At 53.8% G+C, this 23,819-nt stretch overlaps 1 protein-coding gene across 11 annotated transcripts in view; it reads right to left on the bottom strand.

Annotated features, from left to right (window-relative positions):
- Positions 1-283: 283 nt before the first annotated feature.
- Positions 284-23,819, bottom strand: part of ARRB1 (arrestin beta 1) — a 76,185-nt gene continuing 52,649 nt past the window's right edge. For 5 of the 11 annotated variants that reach the window (XM_027039836.2, XM_053203699.1, XM_053203704.1 and 2 more), the window contains 14 exons: positions 23,311-23,371; positions 21,787-21,831; positions 20,791-20,987; positions 19,453-19,512; positions 18,538-18,605; positions 16,161-16,296; positions 15,209-15,293; positions 14,697-14,769; positions 13,506-13,643; positions 12,254-12,337; positions 10,992-11,015; positions 8,742-8,812; positions 7,946-7,997; positions 4,604-6,591 (listed from right to left, as the gene is read on the bottom strand). In XM_027039836.2, coding sequence (XP_026895637.2) covers positions 6,480-6,591; positions 7,946-7,997; positions 8,742-8,812; positions 10,992-11,015; positions 12,254-12,337; positions 13,506-13,643; positions 14,697-14,769; positions 15,209-15,293; positions 16,161-16,296; positions 18,538-18,605; positions 19,453-19,512; positions 20,791-20,987; positions 21,787-21,831; positions 23,311-23,371 — 1,206 coding nt within the window. In that variant the 3' untranslated portion in view covers positions 4,604-6,479. Of the gene's footprint in view, positions 6,592-7,945; positions 7,998-8,741; positions 8,813-10,991; positions 11,016-12,253; positions 12,338-13,505; positions 13,644-14,696; positions 14,770-15,208; positions 15,294-16,160; positions 16,297-18,537; positions 18,606-19,452; positions 19,513-20,790; positions 20,988-21,786; positions 21,832-23,310; positions 23,372-23,819 lie in introns of all 11 variants that reach the window. The other 6 variants (XM_053203706.1, XM_053203708.1, XM_053203709.1 and 3 more) reach the window with 2 other exon arrangements.

The raw sequence follows: 23,819 nt of genomic DNA on the forward strand, positions 1-23,819 counted from the left end.
AGACCAGGGGTCATGGGATCTAGTGATGTCTGAGAGGGAAAAGAAGTTTGGCAACTTCCCCAAGACCATAATACTGGTAAATGGCAGAGTGGGAAGGAGAAAGCTCTTTGGCAGTTTCCAAAAAGGGTGCAGGAACCAGGTTGGAGTTCGGGCCACAGAAAACAGAAGAAAACACCTGACCCAGTCACAGGTCCTGTCCATCATTCCAGGGCAGCAGGGAGAGAATTTACTGGTCTGTGTCTTACTAGGAGCTAATGAGACAGAAATGAAAGCACATCCAGGATCTGTCACAAAAGACCTTTAATGGTCTCTTATTTATGGTTCTTTTGTTCATTTGTCCTGTTAGAGTTGAATAAACTGTAATAACTTATCTGACGTTATAAGGAATGCCACAGGTACAACAGATAAACCTGGCAGGTGGCCCAGGAATGAGGGTGTAACAAAATAATCACTTAACAGAAGAGCCACAGACCTGGAGACCTGTCCCAGCTACCTGTCACTCCCTGCATCCAGGATCCACACAGTCACTGTGCCAGGCTCAATGCTGGCTCCCATTGGGTAGGAAGAGACACGTCTCCCATAGTGTCTGTGGCTAGACCTTAACACCAAGCAGAGATGCCCCAGGAAGATGGTACATCCCATAATCATTCCCCCAAGCAGTCTGCTGATCTGCAGTGTAAGCCATGACCACACCCCAAGTTTGTGCAGATCCCCTCTCATATGACACTACCTATCATGCCCACCTATGACCCTTCCTTGCAGTAATCCCTGTGAGGAAGGCGGAGCCTGGCACTAGCCCCATCTTACACATGGGGAGACTGAGGTCAGTGGGGTTCCAAGGGCATGCTTAGACTGAACATAGAACACTTTCTCCCATGCCACATGGTTGGCTATGCCCTGACCTTCACATTTTCCCCATAGAATTCCCTCAGCAGTGGGCCCACACAGGATTCTTTGTCAAGGGCTGGTCCTGGCCTCACCAGTGTACCCACCCCTTAGCCCTGGTCGTGGGCCCAAGCAGAGAGGCAGGCTGGCAGAGAAAGAATATGGGAGACTGTGGGTGGGAGACCAGCATCTGTTCAGTCACCTTTCTGTTGCCCACACACTTGCTTGTCCACAGATGTGGGAGTGGAATCCTACTAGAATTGCTCAAGGGAAACTTGCTGCTTTAAAAGTCTCTGGAGGGGCATGCTCTCACAGGAGGGACTTCTGTCATGAAGCCCTCCCTCAGCATTTGTTTTGTAAAAAATCTGGACATCCATCCAGACATCTGGCTGTATGTAAAGAGGAACCTGAGTCTAGTTTCTCCTTCTCCCACCATGTGGCCTGGGGCAGGGAGTTGGGGTTCTGGCACGAGTCATGGGGTGGGGGCTGGGCCTAAGTCCTTGTTCTGCAGTCTCTCACACTGCACGGGCTGATATCAAGGTAAGACTCACCCTCACTGAGCACCAGGCCCCTGCCCAAATTAAACTCAGGCCAGAGCTTCAGGGTGGGTGAGCAACAAAACCATCAAATGTGTACACACACACGTGTGTGTGTGTGTGTGTGAGGAAATGCTTGGGCCTGGGTCTGCGACCCAAGTTCCAATACAAAGACACTTTGTATTGGAATGCTAGAGCCATTCCAACATGAAGAGCAAGAATAGAACCTATGCTTGCTGGTTGAAGATCAAACCTTAGAATGGTGGTTTGAAGAAGTTTTCCTTCACAAGTTTGAAGGTGAAACCTCGATAGGCAAGACAGATAAAAGCAGAGTTGTCCTGGTGCAAGTGGAGATGGGGGGAGAGCTGGAGATCTAGCCTTTGCCTCCACCCCCCATCTTCCCACCTTAGCAGCCCCTGACAAAGCTCTGTGAAACCCAGGGGTTCCACAGCACCTGGTTTGAAAACCACTGTGTCAGAGTGTCTATAGATCATGGGTCCTGGGGACCTGTGCTTTGATTTCTCTTTCAGAGTGAGGAGGTGGGAGAGAGTCCTGCGGGCAGGGGGCGGGGGGATGTTCCCCCTTCAATGGGCCTTTGAAGCCACTGTGCAGGGACACTGCAGGGGAGTGGGAGAGGTGGGGATCCTGCCCCACAGGTAGGCCATTTCAGTCCTGGAGGGAGGACAGAAGCGATGGGCCTGTCTGGACAAGAATGGCCCAATGCCAAGCTCAGTGCAGGCATATGCATGAGGGTCAGGGGGGTCTGTTTTAGTCCCTGCTGACTTTAAAAACATCAGAACAGATATAGGCCTTTGCCCACGAGACCCAATAACAGTTCAAGATTGGGGCCAATGCCTTCCTCTGGGATGGGTGGAGGATGTCTGGTCCCCAGTCACTGGCAGGAGAGAAGCTGCCTTTGTGGGATACTGGAGCCACTGGGTACAGGTCATCAGGGCTCAGCTCTCAGGGAAAGAGGCCTGGGTTTTCCCTGGGCCCAAATCCCTCCTGTCACTGAGCATTGGCAGCTGTGTCTGATGCTGGAGAGGGCCTTCTACTTTGAAGGGCAACTTCTATTCCACCTCACCCTTGGGGTTCTTAGATGGAATAGTGGTTCAGCCCTCCCTGGGCCTGGGGGTTAGGGGCTCTCCCTAACCTGGGATCAGAGCCAAGGCTTCTTGGCCTCTGTGGGATCTGAAAGATAGGAGGTGGGGGTGGCACCAGGCCTGGGACGGTCCAGATGCCCCCCCAGCTCAATCACTGATATCCATGGCTGATATCCCTTCTGTCAGGATCTCTGGGACCACTATCTGTGGGCGAGGCATTCCTGAATAGCGTCTGGATTTTTCTTTCAGCTGAGGCACCAAAGCCAAACTGACTGCACTCATTCTGGCTGACATCTGCCTAAGTGAGAAGGGGGCAAGAGATGAAGACTGCTGGGAGGAGGACTGCCCACAGTGACCTTCCCACGTGACTCTGGGTTGCTCCCCTGCAGTGGCAGTGCCACGGCCTGTGCAGCCATTTGCAACTTCCAGAGCTGACTTGCATCTCCTCTGGGCCTCCCAATTCCTTAAGTCAGGTGGGGAAGGGATTACGATCTTATTTTACAGTTAGGGACACGGGGCCCAAGAGGTCAAGTGACTTGCTCAAGGCTACTCAGCTGGTTGGTGACAGTTGGGCAGGAGGCACTGTGGACTTCCAGGCCAGCATGCTTTTCATGGCACCATGTGGGAACCAGCTTATTAGCAATACACCCAGCTGAACCAGCCCCCGGTGGGGCCACTCTCACCTGTCTGCGCCTTGAGGCTGAGGCGGCCCATGGAGTCCAGCCAAATAACTCAGTCCTTATCTTCATGGGGACTGAACTCTTCTCACAGTTGTAGTGCTGAGGACGCCCCACTGGCCCTCTGCCTGTAGATTTTTCACCTGGGGCCATGCTCTTTCCTCCTGCCCAGATTGCTATGTATATGCCATCCACAAGACCCACTGGAAGGTACCAGTGTGGAGCTGTGTGGTCAGCATAGAGCCCAAATGTGTGTACAGAAAAAGCCAATACCGTGGGCTGGCGCCTGGGGCCCAGTGGGGCTCCTACACCCCCAATTTCACTCCAAGGTCTCACCTGATTCCAGACAGGCTAAACTCCAGATGGAGAGGGGCCCTGCATAGAAGGACTCGGTCGTGGTTGGGGGCTGCAGGTGGAGTGGGGTCTGGAGTGGAAGCTTTGAAAGATGATCCCAGGAAGAGGCCTGGGAGAAACACTCTGGCCTGAGCATGGCACCTGGGCTGGGCAGGTGGGGCTGAACTCCAGTCTATGCGCCATTCACAAAGTTTTGCATTCTAACTAACATGGGCTGAATCTACCTGGAAGGGGCACTGCTTCTAATTCACAGCAAGGCACCATACGAACTAGCAGCAGCCAAGGAGCCCTGAAAGCACTGGCTCCTATAACCTATTCCCACTATAACTTTCACCTGACCATGAGCTTTCTGAGGACAGCGGCTGGGACTGACCTATCTCTGTGTGTCGAGTGCCCAGCACTGAGCAGAAGTCATCAGCCAAGAGCGGTGAAGCCAAATTCAAATGAACTTGACCACTGCCCTTCTGCAGCCCTGGGCCCAAAGAGTAAAAGTCTAGATGGGGCTATGATACTTCCCACAGCTGGAGAAATTTCCATTAAAATACTGGGATAAAGCCCAAAGGGTGAGTGTGATATTGAGGTGAAGAAGCTCAAGTAACCAGGCTGACAAATCTTTCATGTGTGTAGGTGAGGGATAGAGGAAGAGATTTGTAGGGGAATGATCGATCACCTCAAAACCTAAAGGGTCTCGTACCAGCCTCAAAGGTTCCAGAGGAAGACACTGGAGAGCATATGCTTGGCCCATGCTGTTCCAGCCCTTTGTCAACCCTTCAGCTGTCCAATGAGGTGCGGACTGCCAGCAAGGTCTGGTAGAGGCTGGATGCCTGGGGCATCCACAGCTAGGACCCCAGGGATGGCCAGGAGAGGAGAGCTGCCCCAAGCTGACTTGGTCCTGACCTGGGGCAGGGAGTCCCTAGCCTCAGATCCTCATGAGATTCAGAAGCGGAAGGGCTGAGGTGCAGTGCCAGGCCTATGAACTGGGTAATCTCGCCATGGATAATGGTTACGCAGCCCACCCCAGGAGGGGCTGGACAGTTTGAGACCCAACTTGCATAATAAAAGTTTGTTGTCTCCTTTTTCAGGCAAGCATGGGACAGAGATAAAAGGGAGCAGGGAAGGAGGAGAGATCCCCTTGCCCTGCTAAGCAATATATTTGCTTGGGTATAAGGTAAACCTCAGGGGGTCTGCCATCCACAGGGAGCTGTGAGGCACCAGAAGCCCTGTCATAAGCAAATCCGAGCTTGGCCTTCTGTAATACTCAGGCCCTAGGGCCAAGCAGCTCATGCTAGCTATGGCCACAGCTTGACATCAGATGACCCTCCAGAGGCCCAAGAAGGGCCCTTCTCAGGCCTGGGGAGGGGGTGGCTAGAAGCTCTCCAGGGCCCCACTACCAATGAATCACCTCTGGCAGCAGACAAACGAGAGTCAGTGGTCTGGCTCTGGTTCCACCTACCATACCAGAAGCTCTAAGGTTTACAGATTCTTAGAGGCCAGAGCTGGGAGGTCCCTTTGCGATTATCTGGTCAAACCCCAGGTGAAGAACTCAGGCCAGAGAAGGAAAGGAACTTGCCCAAGGTCACACAGTAAGTGGGCCTTAAAGGTCAGACAAGAACGAATACCTTTTAACACTTTCTACCTCATCATCTGCCCACTCTATTGCTTAAAAATACCCCAGGTCTCAATCACACAAAACACCAGCCAATGAGTAGTGAGTATCCATGACACTGGGAACTGGCGGAGGGTCATCAGCTCCCTAAGGAAACGAAAGGTTCTTTGCTACCTGGCAGTCCCCTTCCTTTCAGGTGAGGGCATCTTGATGGGCCATGCCACCTTCTGCGAAGAAGCCCCTTTGACTGTGGGTATAGTGGCCTCGAGCGCTCTCTCCCAGCCTGCAGGGCCAGCCCAGCTCAGCCCAGATGAACCGCAAGGGAAAGCCGGAGGATACCGGTGTCCCCAGCCCTATCTGGACCGCCAGCCTTACTTCCTGAGGGATCACCGATTGCTCTTACGTCCGCAAAGGAGGGAACAGAGCAGATTCTCATCTTCTTGCTCCGACCCCATCTCTCAGAGCCACCCTTCGGGAAACCTCCCCAGGAGCTTGGGCTCACTCTACCTCCGGTTGGTGCTTTCTGAAGACCCCTCCCTTATTTCTCTGTGCATGTGTACAGACAGGACACACACATAAGATACAAGGTGGCTAGGATGTTACATCCTGACAGTACTGAAATAGATGGGCTAGTTCACACAGCTTGCCTTAGACTGAGTAACTGCTGGTGAGAAAGCCAGTCTGGTGGCTTTTCTCTACTCCTGGGGTCTGCAAACGGTCACCACAGACACAGAGGGTCACTGTCAGACACAGAGGCATGTAGGGTGGGGACGGAGGGGTGGATGCAGAGAGGTGTTTCGTGGGTCTCAACTGCCTGAAGGCAGTAAGAATCTATCCACAGGTGTGCCCCTCCCAGCCAGAAGAGGGTGGCCCTCAGCATAGTCATCTTTTAGCTGCCAGAACTGTGTTAGCCACCTAGGACCGTGGGCACCCTCTCACACGTCTTGAGCCCTCAACCTCACCCCTCCAAGCCCTATGCCCCACACTCCCTGTTCTGCTCCCATCCCAAGTCAAATTCCAAGGCCAGAGCCAGGATGGCCTTTCTGGGGGGTCAGCAGGAAAAGAGAGGGGCTGGAGGGGTGCCCCGCGACAGGGGTGAGAGGGGTGAAGGTGGCCCATGTGACCCTTGTTGGCATGGTGATGTGGGGCCAATCCTGAGGCCAGAGGTTCACCACCGTGACCTGGAAGAACACTGGGCCCCCTTGTAGAAACTAGAAGAACAAAGGGGAAGGGGGAACGAGAACAGGAAGAAGACGAATAAGCATCTTAGTGCAGGAGAGCAGACCCAGAGCTGCCCGGAGGGAGGGCTGGCCCCAGTCTATCTGTCGTTGAGCTGTGGAGAACCAGTACCATCCTCCTCTTCCTCCTTGTCGTCCTTCATGCCTTTCAGTCTCTGGCGGGCAAAGTCCTCAAACACGATGTCATCATCGCTGGTGGAAAAGACAAGGAAAACGGGACGTGTTTGCATGGCAGGGAGGGTAGGCTTATCCAGAGGGTCAGATGGGACTCAGAGGCTGGCCCCTAGGGTTGACCTTGGGCAGAAAGGCCTGCCAGGCTGGCACATCTAGATGCCCTCCAGTGACAGTGGGGCTGGTCGTATCTGGACTCCAGCTAGTCGTGGAAATACCAAAGGGAGGCATGGGTTTGACTTTCCTGCCTGAGGGCTGGGAAGTGACCCAGTTCTTAAGGATTTGGGGGTGCGAGGCGGATATCAAATGGGGATGGAGGTGCAGTGTGGCCGGGCTGGGGCCAGAGGAAGAACTTATTCCCACTGTGAGATGCCAGGCCCAGTAGTTTCATAGCCTATGCTGAATCCCTCAGAACAGGCCCAAGAAACCCCACCACCCACCCAAAGAACTACCCTCAGGAAGCATTCCTGTATCTGCACAGGATGGTATGGGCTTGGCTTAGTGGAAGAAAAAACCACAAGAGCCCTTACTCCAGGGAGCTGTCAGCTCACACTCTATCCTGAGGGATCTTGGATAGGATGGGGTCTGGGGGTAGTCAATCTAAATAGTGGGGCAGAGGGAAGGGTGGGTGGGGAAAGGAGGTGCCTGAATGGGGTTTCTGGACTGAGGACCGCTTTTAAGAACAGTGAGTTCTGTTCTATCACATAACATGTACACTTAGGCCCACCCAAGTCCCCCGCCCCACAGAACTCAGCCAGCCGCATGAGGTGTCCTCATGGGGTGGCTTGAGACACCACATCCCAAATATCCCCTGGGGGACAAGGAAAGGGTGAATTTGGAGCTGGAGAGAGAAAGCTGCTTGGCTCTGGAGGTGGTTCATCATGTCGGCCTAGGTCCTCCCCCTCGGGCCACTGTCCGGTGAGGCGATGGCCTTTGACCGCAGGGAAATCCGCATCGGTCCTCAGGAGGCAGAAGCAACAAGAGCCCCAGAACCTTCCCCACCCCGCAGCCTGATTCCACCGGCTGGGCGCTGGCAGGGCAGGAGAGCCCCAGCCCAGGGCCGCGAACCGAACCAGCCCTGTGAGAGCCGAGCAGGCGCTGTGGACGGACGAACGGATTGACGGACGGACGTGCAAGGACGAGGGAGGAAGACAGACCCCACCAAGGCAGGAGGAAGAGGAACAGGCACGGAGGGTCCTTCAAGTCACATGCAGGCAAGCGGGTTGCTGAAGAGGCGAGCAGAGGCGGCTCTCAGCAGACGGGGTTAGATCAGCTGTTCCTCAGAGGTTAATAAGCATATATGCAAATGATCCCATCGCCCCGCCCACCACCCAAGGCCCGCCCCCCGGACGTCTGCAGGCAGGGTTTGGCTTACTTTGTGTCAAGTTCTATGAGATTGGTATCTACTGGCGCCTCGTTCTCTGGAACTAAACACAGGGTGGGCGGGCGCCCGTGGGTTAGTGGTGAGCGGGCACAGGGGCAGGTGGGTACAGCTCCCCACTCCAGGGCAAAGGGGAGGGCTACGGAAGAAGGGAAGTGGGGAAGAAGCGTTGCTCCTTGATCTCAAAAACACCCCCAAATCATCCTAAAGGCAGGAAGGAAGGTCCAGGAGGGTCCAAGGAGGCCCGGGAGGCCCCTTGTAGTTCTAGAAGAACAGAAAAACCTCTGGACCCTACTCCTTTGGCATGTCTCCTACATGACTTAGATTCTTTTCTTAAGTACAGGGCTTTCACGAAGTGTTACGACAACCCTTTTTTTTTTCCTCACAATGTCACATCTCTGAACTCGGGTATGTTTTACAACCGATGGCATTTGATACTTTAATTGTGAGAACATTTTTCTTTCTTTGTGGTACATACTATAGAGTTGTCTCTTTCAACTCAAACAGCCTTTGATTTAAGGAAATATGACCAATCTGGTCATTGACCCTTCCACTCCCAGCCTGCCTCTCCATGGACAAAGGAGTCAGACCTCTTTGTCTCTTGGGGGAGTCAGATGCAAACAGAGGAGTGTGGGCCTCGCAACAGATCCTGGGGAGCTGTGGAAAAAGGTAACCCAGGCCTGAAGGCTAACCCAGAGTGAGATGGGATGATGGGGAAACACAGCACTGGTGGAGAATGGGGTCAGCAACCTGCAAATTCCCACTCCAGTGACCCACAGATCCTGCTCACCTTCACGATGTGGGGGTTCCTCTTTGGGCTTGGGGTGCATTAGGGTGAAGGGCAGTTCCACGGCCACATCACTGAAACAGAGACCCAGACCCAGTGAGCCTTGAGCCCAGTCTCGGGCTGTAAGACTCAATGCCCTATCAATGCCCTATTTTATGGTCAGAGGAGGTAGGTCTCAGCTAAGGCAGGAAATCTGCTCAGGCCCCGGTTCTGCCACTCTCTGAGCTTTACTCTCTCTAGGAGGTGAATTAGAAGCCCTTTTCTGCTGGCTCCAAAAAAAAAAAAAAAAAAATGGAAACCTCCCCTTTTCCTGAGAAGGATCCTTGGATTCTCATGAGCTGGGAGGAGGCACAGGGGTGGGGAAAGGACTGCCCAGAGCATTGTGCACATTGGTCCCTGGGTGGTCCCAGAGGTGTCCTGGGACTATGCAGGCCTCACATCACCACAGCCAGCCCAGCCTTCCCTAACACAACCCTTCTTGCCGACTCAGTCCCACCTCCCAACATCTCCATGAGACTCTTATAAAAGTGCTCCTGTGGTCTTAGACCCCACATCTGGATGATGCACTGCTGAGGTCAATTAATCGAAATCAAGTTGTATTGGCCCAGGCCCCAGGGCTATCTACACTGTGCATAGAGCCTTGAAGCCCTGTAGGGGCGGAGGGACTGGGTGGTGGGGAAGAACAGGGGGAGGTGCCACCAACACCCAGTGCTTCTGACCAGGACCTCCCTCCCCTTGGCCCTGATGAACAGAATAGTAACAAGAGCAGACACATGGTGCTAACTCTGTGCTAAGGACTATTCTAGAGTAGCTCCTTTAATCTCCACAACAACCCCATTAGTATAGCATATATACAGACTAGGAAACCGAGGCACAAGGAGGAAAAATAATACTACACAAGGCCACACAGCTATTAATGGGAAGTGACAAGATTTTGACTCCATAATTGACATCCTTGCCCAATGAGTGATAACTGCTCAGAATTGAGGTGGTGATTCCTATCCATCCTCTGCTCTCCACTCCTACAGAAGGAGCCATGAAAGCTTCTCCTCTCAGCTTGGGATGCTGTCACCTTGGAGGCCCTGCCAACAGTGAGCACCTTCAGGCACAGCCTCATCTCACTGACCTTGCTGCCCAGAGCCCAGCTGGTGGGGAGGAAGGGAGAGTGGAACAGAGTGGGCAGGGACACTGGCTGTGCAATCAGAAAGGTCTGTTCCCAGCCCCAGCACCGTCTGGGAGGGACACTTTTACATCTTCAAGTCTCACTGAGCTCATCTGGAAAATGGGGAGAGCAATGCTTACCTTTGAGAACCACTAGAACTTCTAGGAGATGATATAGGTAAAAGGTTTGACTGAACTGTGACACTGGTACCTGCCAGAATCATTACTTCCCCTCAATGGGAACATGGGCAATTCATAGGCTATTACAATAGTCTGGCTTTTCTTTTCTTTTCTTTTCTTTCTTTTCTTTCTTTTTTTTTTTCAATGCAAAGGGGATTGCTTTTCCAGATTCACTTGGAAGAGTGAACTATCAGAATGGAAGAATGAGTTTGCCAACCTTCATTAAAGCCATACAGGATGTGGGTGGAAGAATCTAGACATTAACTCCAGCAGGCCTTGAGTGATCAAGGGCAGGGGATGTGTCTGATTCCTCCGTGGGATCTCAGCATGTAGCACAAAGCTGAGCACAAACCTGGGTTCAGAAAATCTTTGCTGAATTGTACTGAACTGAATTGAGTTAATTTCACTTCTCCAAATAGATGATTTCTTGGGATGAACAATACTGCCACCTTGTGACAGGAGGAGGCAAAAACACCGCATGTGGAGCATGTGCAGTTTGGGGAATGCGCATGGATCCAGCTGGCTACAAGGAGAGCAGATCTCCCCAGGACCTCTCGTTAGCAGCGCATGGCCAGCAGTTAATTCCCATTAGTGTACAAGTTTGGAAGCCATGAAACCCGCATTTCTCCAAAATGCCAGACTTTTACGGGGCTATTCCCCAGATCAACGAAGCTGACCTTGCTGTCTGCAGAGGTTCTTATCTCTTGGGTGGAATGGAAGAACAGGGCAAGGTTTTTAAAGGAGAAACTGCATCTCCCTCGTCCCTTTGGGGAGGGTTCTAGTCCCAGCACATGACTGAGTCTGGCAATCGAAAGTGACTGCTAAGATTCCTTCCAACCCAGTGCCCTGCACTTCTGGATCTCTGGGCCCTCCAGGAAGGTGGGTCGATCAGGTTGAAGGGAGGGACTTTACCTGGATGCAAGATCTCCCAACAGGCTGGGTGGGTCAGAGGAGGCGGGAGAAGTGGTCAGGAGAGAGTTCAGAGAGGAAGAAAACAGAAAGTACGTTCATTCATCACCTTGCTGCCCACAGGGGTAGGGAAGACCCTGAGAGGCACTCCCACCCACCACTGCATGGCTGTAACCTCAGTCAGAGATACACAGAAACGGCATTAGCCTTGCCTGGGGGACTGAAATCCAGGCCCAGCTCAGCCAAATCTCCTCACAGGAGGCCTCACTAAGCCCGAGGATCCTCTTCTGCAAAGGAGACAAAAAAACTGACCCCTGTGCTGCCCGCCCTGGGGAGGCCTCTCTGATGGCAGAAGAAATCAATCTGGGATTCACCGAGGATTCCTCAAGGAAGAGCTTGAGGCAGACTGTGGATCCTGCAAGAGCCACAGGGCACAGGACTTGGGATTTGCAGTTCTGAGATGTCCTGTAATATGTGGGCACATTCTAGTAATAAAGGGGATTCGATGTCTAATGCTATTAGCATTCAAATCTTTTCATAGATATTTATGAACAAGAAAAAAAATCCCTGTGACAAATTAGAAATCCTAATTCTAGGTTTCTAACAACATGCAGGCCCATTCAGTGGGGAGAAGTTGTGTCTGAGCCTCCACTAGACTGTGCTCCGGGGCAGGGAATATGTCTGGTCTACTGCAGTGACCCCAGCACCCAGCCTACAACCTGAGATTAGGGGAGGAGATTTCAGGAAATGTGTGGAGAATGGTTTGGGCTTGTTTCCCCATCTGTCAAATGGGAGTCAGAACATCCCTAATCCAGCTCTGGGATTCTGAGCCCCTTTAGCCATGTCGTCAGCAGATCAGCATGTGCATGAGCAGGGGTGGGTGCTGTGCCCCAACTTGTGATGAGGGGACAGAACCCTCTGGAGATCCCACAGCACAGACTCTGAGGAATCTTCCCCCACACAACAACCCCATGTGCCCAGACAGGGATAGGGAAGAGGAGGAGGGGGAGGAGGAAGAGAGAAACATGGAGAGGGCAGGCAAGGGATTAAAAGTCTCTGAAGTAGGAGAGGGAAAGGGGGCAGAAGAGGAGGAAAAGGAACATGAAAGGGGAAGAGAAAAAACAGGAAGTCCTCCAGCTCGGTTTACCCTCTTGGTGGCTGCAGCTAAAAGGTCCGACAAACAGGCAGAATGGGGCAGTGGGCTGTGGGTGGTCAGGGATGCCCCCCTCTGCGCTTAGAGTCTTGGGCTGGGCTAGAACACTTACCCGCCCCGAGATACCACCAGCTTCACTTTCACCTTGTAGGAAACAATGATGCCCAGGATCTCCCGGTTGGCGCCTTCCCTCAACCTGCAAGGTGACATAGGAAAGCAGGTTCATGGAGGATGGCTGGGTAGATGAGACAAGGTAGGGTAGGGTACAGTGGGTACAGCAGCCATCCATCCCTCTCCTGGATCACTCAGCCACCGTGTGCAAACAGAGCTCTGTATATGAGAAAGGTAAGCTTTGCCCTGAGCAGGTAGGAACCTAGAGCCCTGGGTCCCACATCTGGTTGTGAAATTCACTCCCTGTGCACACCTGGCAAGCCCCTTTCCTCCCTGGGCCTCACTCCCAGCAGCGCGGTAGGTTCTTTCTACCCTTAGATAGACGGAGTCTGCTTCTCTCACTGTTCAGCAACCCGTGGGGCACAAAGGGCTTGCCGGGCAGGGAATTCAGAGAGAAAAAGGGAGGCTGGCAAGGCAGTGGGGCGGAGGTAGCGGGGAAGACCCTGAAGGAGGTGGTCCCTCAAGTCTGGAAGTCTTGAAGTCAGTTAGGATTTGAAGGGGAAGAGGGCAAAAGCTTGGAGGTGAGTGGCTAGCACGTGCATGTGAGCAACTGTGTGGCTGGAGCACAGGGTCTGTACTGGGAGTCACGGGCAGGGCTGCTGCAGAGGCAGGCCAAAGCCCCACTGAAGGGCCGGACCTCAGCAGATAGGGCAAGATGAGTTCTCCACACCCCAGGTCTCCACTAAAGCAGGTAGCCTCAGAGTCAGTGATGACCATGAGGCAAGAGTGATCATATGGCCCTGGGATCCCTGCCTTTGAGGGCCACACTTCCATCTGGTCTTGCCCAGCTCACTGTCCACATCTTCCCAGACTCCCCACCCCTCTTCTGATTCATCCTCTCCTGCTGGATGAATCCAGCCTTACTCTGCCTCAGGGACACACCCCATATGACTGTAGACCCTAGGTCAGGAGCTGCTGCCTCCTGCAGGAAGTCTCTCCAGGTTGCCCTCCCCTAGGCAAGCCAGCAGATCCCAGCACTGACTAAGAGAGCTGGGTCTAGGGGCCCAGCTTGCTCTCTGGTCACCCCTGGATAGGGATGGGAGTAAGGGGGCAGCTTCCCTGTAGTTCAAGCTCCTGAGGATGGGCCAGGGACAATGCCTGGGGAGAAGGTAACCACACCATGTACTGGCACTGGTGGGAATAGGTGGGTGTGGACCCACTGGGGGCAGGGAGTAGGGAGGGTGGGTCCTCACAGGGTGCTGGAGGCCAGGTTCGTGTCTTCATGCTTGAGTTTCCCGTCCAAGGCGAGGCCCCGCTTCTCTCGGTTGTTGGCCAGGAAGGGGGTCAGTGTGTAGACCTTGCAGAATGTCGAACTGGGTGCCACTGTGTCACTGGGAAGAAGGGAGGTGGGTGTGGAAATACCGCCCACCCCCCCAAGAGCCAATCCCCAGCCATCACCCCCAGCCCAGCCAGAACATCTCCAAGATCACATAGTAACATTTAAAACACGTTTTTAACTTTCAAAAGTACTGATTGCTATTACATGTAAACACACACACACACACACACACGCATGAAAAATTACATGAAATGCACTTGCCTCCCAAAAGGAGGCAGGGCTAGGAAAAAAAAAAAAAAAACTAAACAGATGTGTCTTCTACTGGGAGCATCTACTTCCTTTAGGTAAGAAAAGATGTTTCACTTGAGATCTCTCCTCTTGACTTAGCTGCTAACAGGTTTGGGACAAGATTCCATGCTGTCCTCAAACCTAAATTTTTTAAATTAAATATAATTGATTGTCAAATTGGTTTCCATACAACACCCAGTGCTCATTCCGACAGGTGCCCTCCTCAATGCCCATCACCTTTCCCCTCTCCCCCACCCCCCATCAACCCTCAGTTTGTCCTCAGTATTTAAGAGTCTCTTATGGTTTGCCTCCTTCCTTCTCTGTATCTTTTTTTCCCCTTCCCCTCCCCCATGGTCTTCTGTTAAATTAAACCTAAATTTTTAAAATATAATTATTCTCTACCCTTCCACATACCCTCCCTTTTACCCAATGAACTGGATTATTCCTTTATCAGACAAAAAATGCTGTGTACCTAGTGCCTTCCCCTCTTTGCTGTGGCTGCCAGGAAGCTCAGAGCAAAGTATCTCCTTCAATCTAGGTTTCTGGTACAGTGTAGTCATGACCCTAGTCCCCTTAGATTCACTAGCTTTAATTTGGTCATTCTTGTTTAAGTAGGTCTTTCCCTTGACTGTCACGTGCATTTTCCTGTAGCTAAATCAAGTGGATGTTTTCTAAAAGGCTGCTGTGAGTGGCAAGAAAATCTGAGGTCCAGCCCTCTACCAGGTGCAAAAGAGCCATCTGCACCTGTAACCGGAGCCAGGACTTCTCATTTCCCACCCAGTCCCACACATCCAAGGCTGGGCTTGTGCTCACTTACTCAGCCTCTTCCATGGCCACAGGGCACTTGTACTGGGCTGTGTTGAAAAGGCAGATGTCCGCATACTGGCGCACTGGGGAGGAAGAGGGAAACAAGCTGGTGTGAGCCAGGGGTGCAGCTCCCAGGCAAGCCAGGCTCCCTTGAGTTGAGGATGTTCAGCCCCAGGAATGGCCAGAATGCACTGGGGGATTCTGCAAGAGACCACCCCCATCTTCTACCTAAGAGGTAGCCCAAACTCACCCATTCCCTTCCATTACCAAACATCTCCCTCAAGGACAGCTTTGCCCAGAACCTAGGGAACCTAAGAGTAGGTGGCTTAAACAGTAAACTCATTACCTGGCCAACGAGCAGCCTGTGTTACTAGCCTCAAAAGCCTTACCCTTTGGCTTAGAGCAGGCCCTGGGCTTCTCTGCAGGCCAGAAGTTAACAAGGGGAGAAGCTTCAGCTACCCCCAACCCTTGGGTGGATTCTCTCTTGCCTGCCCCCCTGGGCTGGCCCTGTGCCCAGGGTACCCGAGATCTTGATCTTCTTCACTGTCTTGTTGGTGTTGTTGGTGACGTGAACATTAACGCTGATGGGTTCTCCATGGTAATAGATCTGGGAGGGGTAAGAAGGGAGAAGGGTTGGACCAGAGAGTATTAAAGCTCTAGGTAGAGAGAGAGAGAAGAGGCCCCACACACATTTCCTGGGGTTCCCCAGACTTTGGCCACTCTGACATTGGCCTCAAGTTCATCAGCCACTTCTCACTGATGCTAAGTCACTGGGCATGTTCAGTTCCTTTGTGGGATTTTTGAAAGATGATTGAATTAGAAGGTGATAGTCCTGGGCTCCAGTCCTGACGTGGTCACCAGAAATAATGAGAGCAATAAAACAATGGTAATGAAGGATGAGCGCAGTGTGACCTTGGACCGGTCTGTCTAAGCCTCGGCTTCCCCCTCTATTCAATGGAGGGGTTGGACTAAGTGATGTATCAAGTCCCTGCTCACAATGGGTGCCAGGAATTTTAGACACAGGAGGGTCTAAAAGAAGCAGGAGAAAGGTGGGGAAGAGCTGACCTGCTCACTGAGGGAACCAGCTCTAAGAGCTCACTGAAGGACCTCATCTCACATCATGCCCCCAGCACCTGCCTTTGGCTGTCCCAGAGATGAAAGGGCAGTGTCCACACCTCAAAAGGGGGAAGGGGTGAGGGGAGATGGCCAGAACCCAGGTCCCTTTGGGAGGTACCCTGACTTCTAAAGTCAATCGCACCCTTCAGGCTCATGCCCCACTCTGCCGCTCCTTTGGACCCCCAGAGGCTTCCCCAAATCCCCCAAGGGAGGTCTCAGATTCCCTGAACCCTGTGGCCTTAGGACTGGGGGCGGAAGCTCCTACCCGAGGAGCCCAAGAGGCCATGAAAGACCTGGGATCTGAGGTCCCAGCCCCAGTAGAGCAGCCCCCACCCCCTGCCAAGCCTAAACCTCCTACCTCCTTATCCAGGGAGGCCTCTAGATGCAGGGGCTTGTCCGACATGAGGAACTGCCTGGTGGTCTCAGCTGTGGGCTGGGGGCCAGGCCTCTCCGGGGCATACTGAACCTTCCTGATAACCAGGCGCACGGAATTCCTAATGGAGATGGGCAGAGCGAAAGACAGCCAGAGTCACCTGCCTCCATCCCCTTCCCTTGGGATCCTCCCTTTCCTGCTCAAGAGACTGCCACGGCTCCCCATGGCCTTAGAATCCGTCCAAACCACAGAGGTTAACACAGGCCACCTGTGTTCAGAGTTGCCACCTGGCCCCACTCCATCCTCCCCCACTGTGTCCGCAGCCACCCCCACTCCCTCACTATCACCCTTGATGGTCTATCTAGTCTTTTCTCTGCATCTTCACTTGCACTGAGCCCCTGCCTGCAACACCCTCTTCCCACTTCTGCCCTCATTTGCTTCCTTCTTCAAGGTCCAGCTAAATACCTCTTCTTCCAAGAAGCCTTCCTGGATCAGCTCACTTGATCTCCTGGTCTAAACTCCCACACCATTAAAGTGAACTACCCCATGGAAGCACTTCATGTGGGTCTGTCTTGGTAGCTAGCAGGATGGCAAGAAAGGGACTATGTTTTCACTTCCTGCATCCCCTATGTCACCTAATAGCATAAGCTCCTTAAGGACAACATTTTGTATCTAAATTATTCACTGCTGTGTTCTCACCACCTACGACAGTGCCTGCCATCTAACAAACGCCCGCCAAATATCTATTAAATCAAAATACACAGAGGGGCTCCATGAAGAAATGGGGGCTCAGAGAGGTGATGGGCTTTAGTGGGGGGGTATGGATTCAGTCAGGGGGATGCTGGCCAGTGAAGAGGACAGAGACTCAGTGGGAAGATGGAGGCCCAGAGAAGAGATGGTGCTCAATGAAGGTGACAGGCACTCAGGGAGGAAACGAGGGAGGGCTCAAGAGTTGGGAAGGGATGGGACCCGGTGAGGTAGCGTCTGTGGCGTGCTGGGTATGCCAGCAGCACCCCCGTTTCTCACCTCCACTCCCTGGAACTGGATAGCCAGGGTTGAGGTCTTAGCTCTCCCTTTATTAGCTGTATGACCTTGAGAAAATTAACCTCTGGGTCTCAGCTTCCTCATCTGGAAAACGGTAATAATAGCCACACCTACCTCACAGGGTTTCTGTGAGGATTAAATTAGTTCATACACGTTCATCACTCTGAATAGTGTCTGGCCCTTAATTGGCCCTTGATAAATGACAGTTGCTATATCATTAGTAATAGCAGTTAGTAGTAGTATGGACATAAAATGTCCCATTGGTGGTGGGGTGAGGGTGGTGGCCTTCAGTGTTGTTCCTCTTCCTTGGTCTAGTGAGGCCCCTTCAAAAACCCACAACCCCCTTTCTTTCCCCTGGTCTCGGGTCTTAAGAAGAAAAGGAAGACAGAAGCCAGGGAGAAGGGTCCCATCTCCCCAAACTCAGGAGTTTCCTAGGCTGAAGATAGAGATGCCTGCAATACACCCTTCGGCCACCAGATGGCAAACTCAGCCCATGCCCTAGGAAACTGCAGCCCCTCCCTCAGCCAGCCTCCGGGAGGAATTGTGCCTGGGAAGGCAGAGCACATCAGAGTTGGGGGCTGAGACCAGCCTCACCAGGAGGCTGGGCAGGGCCTGCCTGGAGGAGGAGCAGGCATGACAGCAGGGCTGGGCAGTCCAGCTCAGAAGTTTCTGCCTGCCAGCCTAGACTGTCTGCCCAGGGCTGTGCCTGGCTGGGAGAGCACTACCTTCTCTGACACGTGGGCTGACCACCCCCCTCACTTTCCCCGGGGGGGGGGGGGGCTTCACTTACTGCACTTCCCTCCCTTGCTTAGAAGCCTCCACTGACCCCACATCCCCCCATCCCCCCACGCACCCCAAACACCACCTGCTGATGGCCTCCCAGGAGGAGAACTGGGAAGTGGGGGTGAGGGGCAGTGGGGGGGGGGGGGGTTCCAGGGTGGCTGGGAAAAATCTCGTCCACTGTTAAAAACAATCTGAATCTTGTGTTTCTTTCCAAAACAAAATAAAAAGCCATGCAGCCTGGCGGAGCAAGACTAGAGGCAGGGAGGAAGATGGAGGAGGCAGGTACAGTGGTGTAAAGGAAAAAATGATGAGGCCTGAGCCAGGGCTACTGAGCCACCTCCCCCAGGAAACCCTCCATGACTTGCCGACCTTCCAGAGTGCCCTTCTCAGAGTTCCTGAGGCTGGAATGTGTGGCCCCTCCTCTCACACTTCCAGGTATTGTTAACTTATCTCTTCTTCAGACTTTGCTGCTCCTGTCTCCCTCCCTCTGCCAGCAGGCAGCCCACACCCGGGAGGGAAGCTGTGCCCTTCTCACCGCTTGTGGATCTTCTCCTCCAGGTTCTCAGCACAGAAGGCTTTGACTTCATAGTCCACACCACAGGCCTGAGGGGAAGGGGCTGCTGACCACAGGGCCTTGGAGCGGACAGGGTCCTGACAGCACAGCCATCCCACCCTCTCATTTTACAAACAAGGACGCTGGATGGGAACACCAGACTCCCACAGCCCGGCCACCCCTCAGCCTGACTCAGGGGCCCTGTGCTCAGCCCCAGTGCAGTGCCGCCTCCATCTGCGGCGGCCTCCCCCATCTGACCTTCCCACAGAGCTCTTCCAGCTCCCCCGACACTGGACATCCCAAACTGCCCTCGCTGGGCTCCACTCTCCAGACACCTGCCTGGTCTGGGTGGCTGTCCTCACCAAGGCAGCCACCTGGCAATAACAGAGGGTGCCTCAGCCCCCCTGTTTGGGGAGCACGTACTGTGTGCAGACCCTACAGCGCTTCAGTGTCTCACTCCACCCTCCCAACCCCATGAGGAGGTGCATCCTATTGTCTCCATTTTGCAGATGAGGAAACTGGGGCTCAGAGATCTGGGGCCTGTGACACTGGAGGTGTCACTTCTCTCTGAGCCCCAGTTCCCCCACTTGTGAAGCCACAACGAAGGCACCTCCCCCATGTGAGGTTGTGAGGCCGGGTGGTAGTCCAGAGAATATTTTGGGTCTGCTACAGCCAACAAGCCCAGGACAGACTACACGTAACTGAATGTGGGGGTGAGGATGACACAGTATCAGCCACCCTGTATGAAGGGGCTGCTTATCTGAGGTGGTATTGAAGTGGCCTAGACACGAGGAGGCTTCCACACAGAGGGTTCCAGCACCTAGCAGAGAGAAAGCCAGGGCCCTGGGGATACAAACGTCCTACACCCAGAGAAATGCTCCGAGAGAGGTGACCCACCTTCCCTGTGTCTTCAGGCCCCGGCTGCAATGTCACAGAGCATGGGAGGTTCGGAGGGATCTGTTAAGGGAACAGATGAGAATAGGTCTCCTGTCACATTCACCACTGACCTCCCCATGTCACCCACCCATCACCCCCACGCACATTCAGCAGATTGGGGGTCCCTAGCAACAGGCCATGTCTCTTCCATCAGACTTGGGGCTCCAGAGGACAGATCATGTCTCCCCCATCAGACCATGACAAGGATGCCCCACATGGGGCCAGAGGCCCCTCCAGTAAAGCCAAGGATTTCAGGGTCTTTCTTTACCTAAAGGGTTTCACCTAGACTATAATAGGTAGAATAATACCCATCGCCCTCCAAAGACGTCCACATCCTAATCCCTAAAACCTGTGACTGTGCTACCTTACGTGGCAAAAGGGACTTTACAAATATGGTTAAGTTAAGGATCTTGAGATGGGGAGAGTATCGGGGATTATCCAGGTGTGTCCGATATGGTCACAAGGGACCTTGGCAGGGGAAGCAGGAAGCAAGAGAGCCAGTGTCAGAGTGTCGGGCTGTGAGAAAGACTGGCCGGCTCCTGGTGGCTTTGAAGACAGGGGGGGCAGGCTTTGAGCCCGGGAACGTGAGTGGTCTGCAGAAGCTGGAAAAGGCAAGGCCTAGAGCCCCCAAAAGAACGCAGCCCTGCTGACACCTTGATGTCAGCCCAGTGAGACCCATTTTTGATCTCTAACCTCCCAAACTGTAAGACGATAACTTGTGTTTTAATTCCGTGTTTAATTCCCACCAGGTTGGTGATGGTTTGTCACACGGCTACAGGAAACCAATACATCTACCATGGAGAGGATGACTGTTTCCTCTCTCCTGCTGTAACCTCCCAGCAAGCCAGGGGATTTCACTGAATCACAGAATCGGAGTCTGAGAAACAGGAGATTTGAAAATCCAGCATCTGGGAGTCTTCCCATTCAGCAAAGTGGCAGAGCAGGGAAATCACTATGTGCCACCCCTGGTTTGTGAGCTGGGCTGAAGCCGGGCCATGTGGGCAGCTGGTCTGAGGGAGGAGACAGTCTTGTAACAACTCAGGGGCGAGAAAGGGCTCCTTCTTTCTCTACAGTCTCTCCCCACCCCACTCTCTCCCGCCAATGACCTGGACACAGGAGGGTCCAAGGAGTAGCCCAGAGGTAAGGTGCCGCCCCTGGTGGTGGCCAGAGAAGAGACACTTACCAGGTAGTGTAAGTGACAGTGCCCCAGGTCCCAACGTGCACTGAGAAACTGAGTGCCATGGAGCTGCCGCCCCAGCTGCCCCCATGTGCCTGCCCAGAGGGCTGGCGGTCCCTAACCTCAAAGGTGAAAGGGTAGGCGTGCTCGCCCAGCTTCTTGATGAGGCGCTCCTGCAGCCGTGTCAGGGGCTTCTTGTCCTCAGGGGCTGGCGGGAAGGACTGCACGTTGGCCACAAACAGGTCCTTGCGAAAGGTCAGGCCCAGGACATCCAGGTCCTCCCGGCCATAGCGGAAGGCGCAGGTCAGTGTCACATAGACTGTGGGAGCAGGGGGCACTGAGGACGGGCCCAGGAGGGCAGCGAGCAAGCCCCCCAGAGCACCAGCTGCGCCCTGGGATCGGCCCAGCTGGAGCTCATAGGTCTGTCCCGAAGCTCCTGTGGGGAGGGCTGTGCTGCCCTTGGGATGGGGGTACTGGGTACCTGGGAGAGCCATTCGGGCCTGGCCCCTGGGAGGAGGTGGGGGCTGACTGCTGGACCAGCTCTGTCCTTCCCCACCCCCCACTCTGGCCAGCGGAAGTGAGGAGGAGCACAGGAGACTGACAGGGTTGGTGAGGGCTGGCACAGGCTGGCAGGACTGGGAGGGTGGGGCTGGGGAAGGGACTGGCTGGAGAGAGCAGAGGGAGGGGGAAACAAGGGCTGGGTGGTATCTGGAAGGCACGGGGTCTTGTCCCAGCCCAACCCCCACCCAGTGTCTCCCTTGGACAAACCCTTCACCTCCCTGGGATTCCATTTTCTCTCCTGTAATGAGACCCTAACTCCTGCCCTGGTGGGCAGCCCCAGCCTTGCAGCAGTCATGATATACTGACGTTGAGAGTGCTCAGGGCACTGAAAAGGTTCTCCCAAAATGGGCCTAAGTGGGCCGCCCCAGGCCAGAGGAGGCCAGGGCACCTGCTCTGATGCTTGTTGGAACTGTAAAGGGAAGAGCCAGGGGGGCTGGGCAGGGAAGGGCCGTAAAATTAGTTGATGTCCTGCCCGGGACTCAGGGAAGCCCTGGGCTAGAAGTCGGTGGGGAACAGGAGGCCCCTTGACGGGCTGGAGGTGGGGACCACCACCTCACCTCTCCTCTCCTTGAGATACTCAGGATCCACCAGGACCACACCATCTGGAAGAAGGACACAGAGTGAGCACACCCTCCCAACTTGACCTCTCACATTCCTGAGCCCCAAACACCACGCCAAACCCAAACCCAACCATCTGTCTGCTGGGTATCATGAGAGAAATGGGGAGGCCTGCACCTAGGGGACAGCACTACCATGTCCCAACCCCTGCCCTCAGGTCGGCCTTACAGATCCAGTTGGTAGCCTGGGGCACGCTACCTCTCTGCTTCTTCTCTGTTAATAAGACTGATGATGTGGGTCCGAAACCCCTACGATCGGGTATACTTCAGAATTGAGAGGTTCTGAACTGTGGAAAGGCCCCATGGTACACCTTCCATATGTTCTGTAATACCCTCTGCAGGATCTGGGGCCCCATGATCAAACCCCTTAACACCTCGGCAGGGAAACATGGATATTTTCATCAAGAGGCTAACGTGTAAAGAGCTCCCTATGGGTTCAGGTCAGGTTTTGCGTCTAAGTGAATCCCACGTCAAACGTATGAGCAAGTTTAGATTTCCAGAGTTTCTTGGACTTGGGATTTGCAGATCGGGACTTGTGATCCTGTAGGACCAAACTCACAGGGCTCCTGCGAAGACTAAGTGAGTTGATGTGTTTAAAGGGTTAGTTGGTGCCTGGCTCATGCGATACCACGGAAAATGTCCCATGGCCTGGCCCTGACCCAGTAGAGTCCAGCTGGACACAAAGGACATTTTCTCTGCACAGAACCCCAAGAAGCCAGAAACTCTGGCTCAGGGGTCACCTCCTTGCCTGGCATTCCTGGTCACGTCTGGTCAAACTTTACTCAACCATACGCATACCCACTGAGCAAGAAAATTCTCTCTCCCCAACTCTAGCCCACTGCCACCCTCCCCCGACGCTGCCTTACAGCAATCTCTCTGGCAATCTCAGAGGCCACATCTGGAAGTGAGTGCCAGAGGGCTCCTGGTCCTATCCTGGTCCTGGGCAGGTCCAAGGGATACCTGGCCAGGGGATGCCCACCCCATTCCAGAACCTGCCGGGCATCTCCCCTCCTTTTACTATGGGTATTCCCTCTGTGCCTGAGCACCAGGGACTCCGTAAACAAATCAGTGGAGAGGGCACTCCCCCAACCAGAGGTATCAGTCAGGGAAGGCTTCTTGGGGGAGGGAAGTGGGAGCCAGGACTTAAAGGTGTCTGACGTGTAAGAAGCCTTATACTGAGTGGCGGCTGCTATCGTCATCGTCAGGCCACCCTCCCTGCTTCTCCCCTCAACCCGCCCACACTTTCCCCTCACATGGTCCTCACTGAAGGGAACGGGGCTGCTCGGTAAATGTGGTCAATGTTTGCCAACTGACACAGGAAACCGCTTACACCCTGTTCTTGAAACCAGGCCCCTCTGGAGACCTGAGAGCTATTCCTAGGTGGCTCTAACAAACCCTCTCTAGAAGCGACCGGATCGGCCCCACCTTCCCCCGCCTTCCTCCCTGGCCTCTGCAGGGACTCACCGACAGGGTCCACGAGGTCGATGTGGTCCACAAAGTCCCGCTTTCCCAGATACACAGTGAGCTGGGGAAGATAAGCATGGGGGGTATCAGCAGCTGTGGGCCTGGGGGACACATCCCTGAAAAGCCACTGGCCCTTGCTCTGGAGGAGAACCTGGGAGCTGCCTGTGAAACACCTATACCCATCCATCCTTAACACACATTAAAGTCCTAACTGGACTTGGACCCGAGCTCCAGCCCTAATATCAACAAACCCTTGTACAATTTTGAAAGTACCTGTTTATCCTAAACCCCTATGAAGAAGTTGTCAGTGTTCCTGGTTTATAGATGAGAACACTGAGGACGGCACACCAGACGCACCAGCCCCCTTGATGGTCTGTGGCCTGCAACCTCGCAAGCTCCAGGCCCTTCTCCTCTCCTTAGGCCAGACCAGTCATCCTAAAATGCAAATCTAATGATGCCACTCCCGTCTGAAAACCCTCTAATGGCTCCCAGGGCCCAGAGGTAAGATG

Source organism: Acinonyx jubatus, chromosome D1 (genome assembly GCF_027475565.1).
Source record: "Acinonyx jubatus isolate Ajub_Pintada_27869175 chromosome D1, VMU_Ajub_asm_v1.0, whole genome shotgun sequence".
NCBI lineage: Eukaryota > Metazoa > Chordata > Mammalia > Carnivora > Felidae > Acinonyx > Acinonyx jubatus.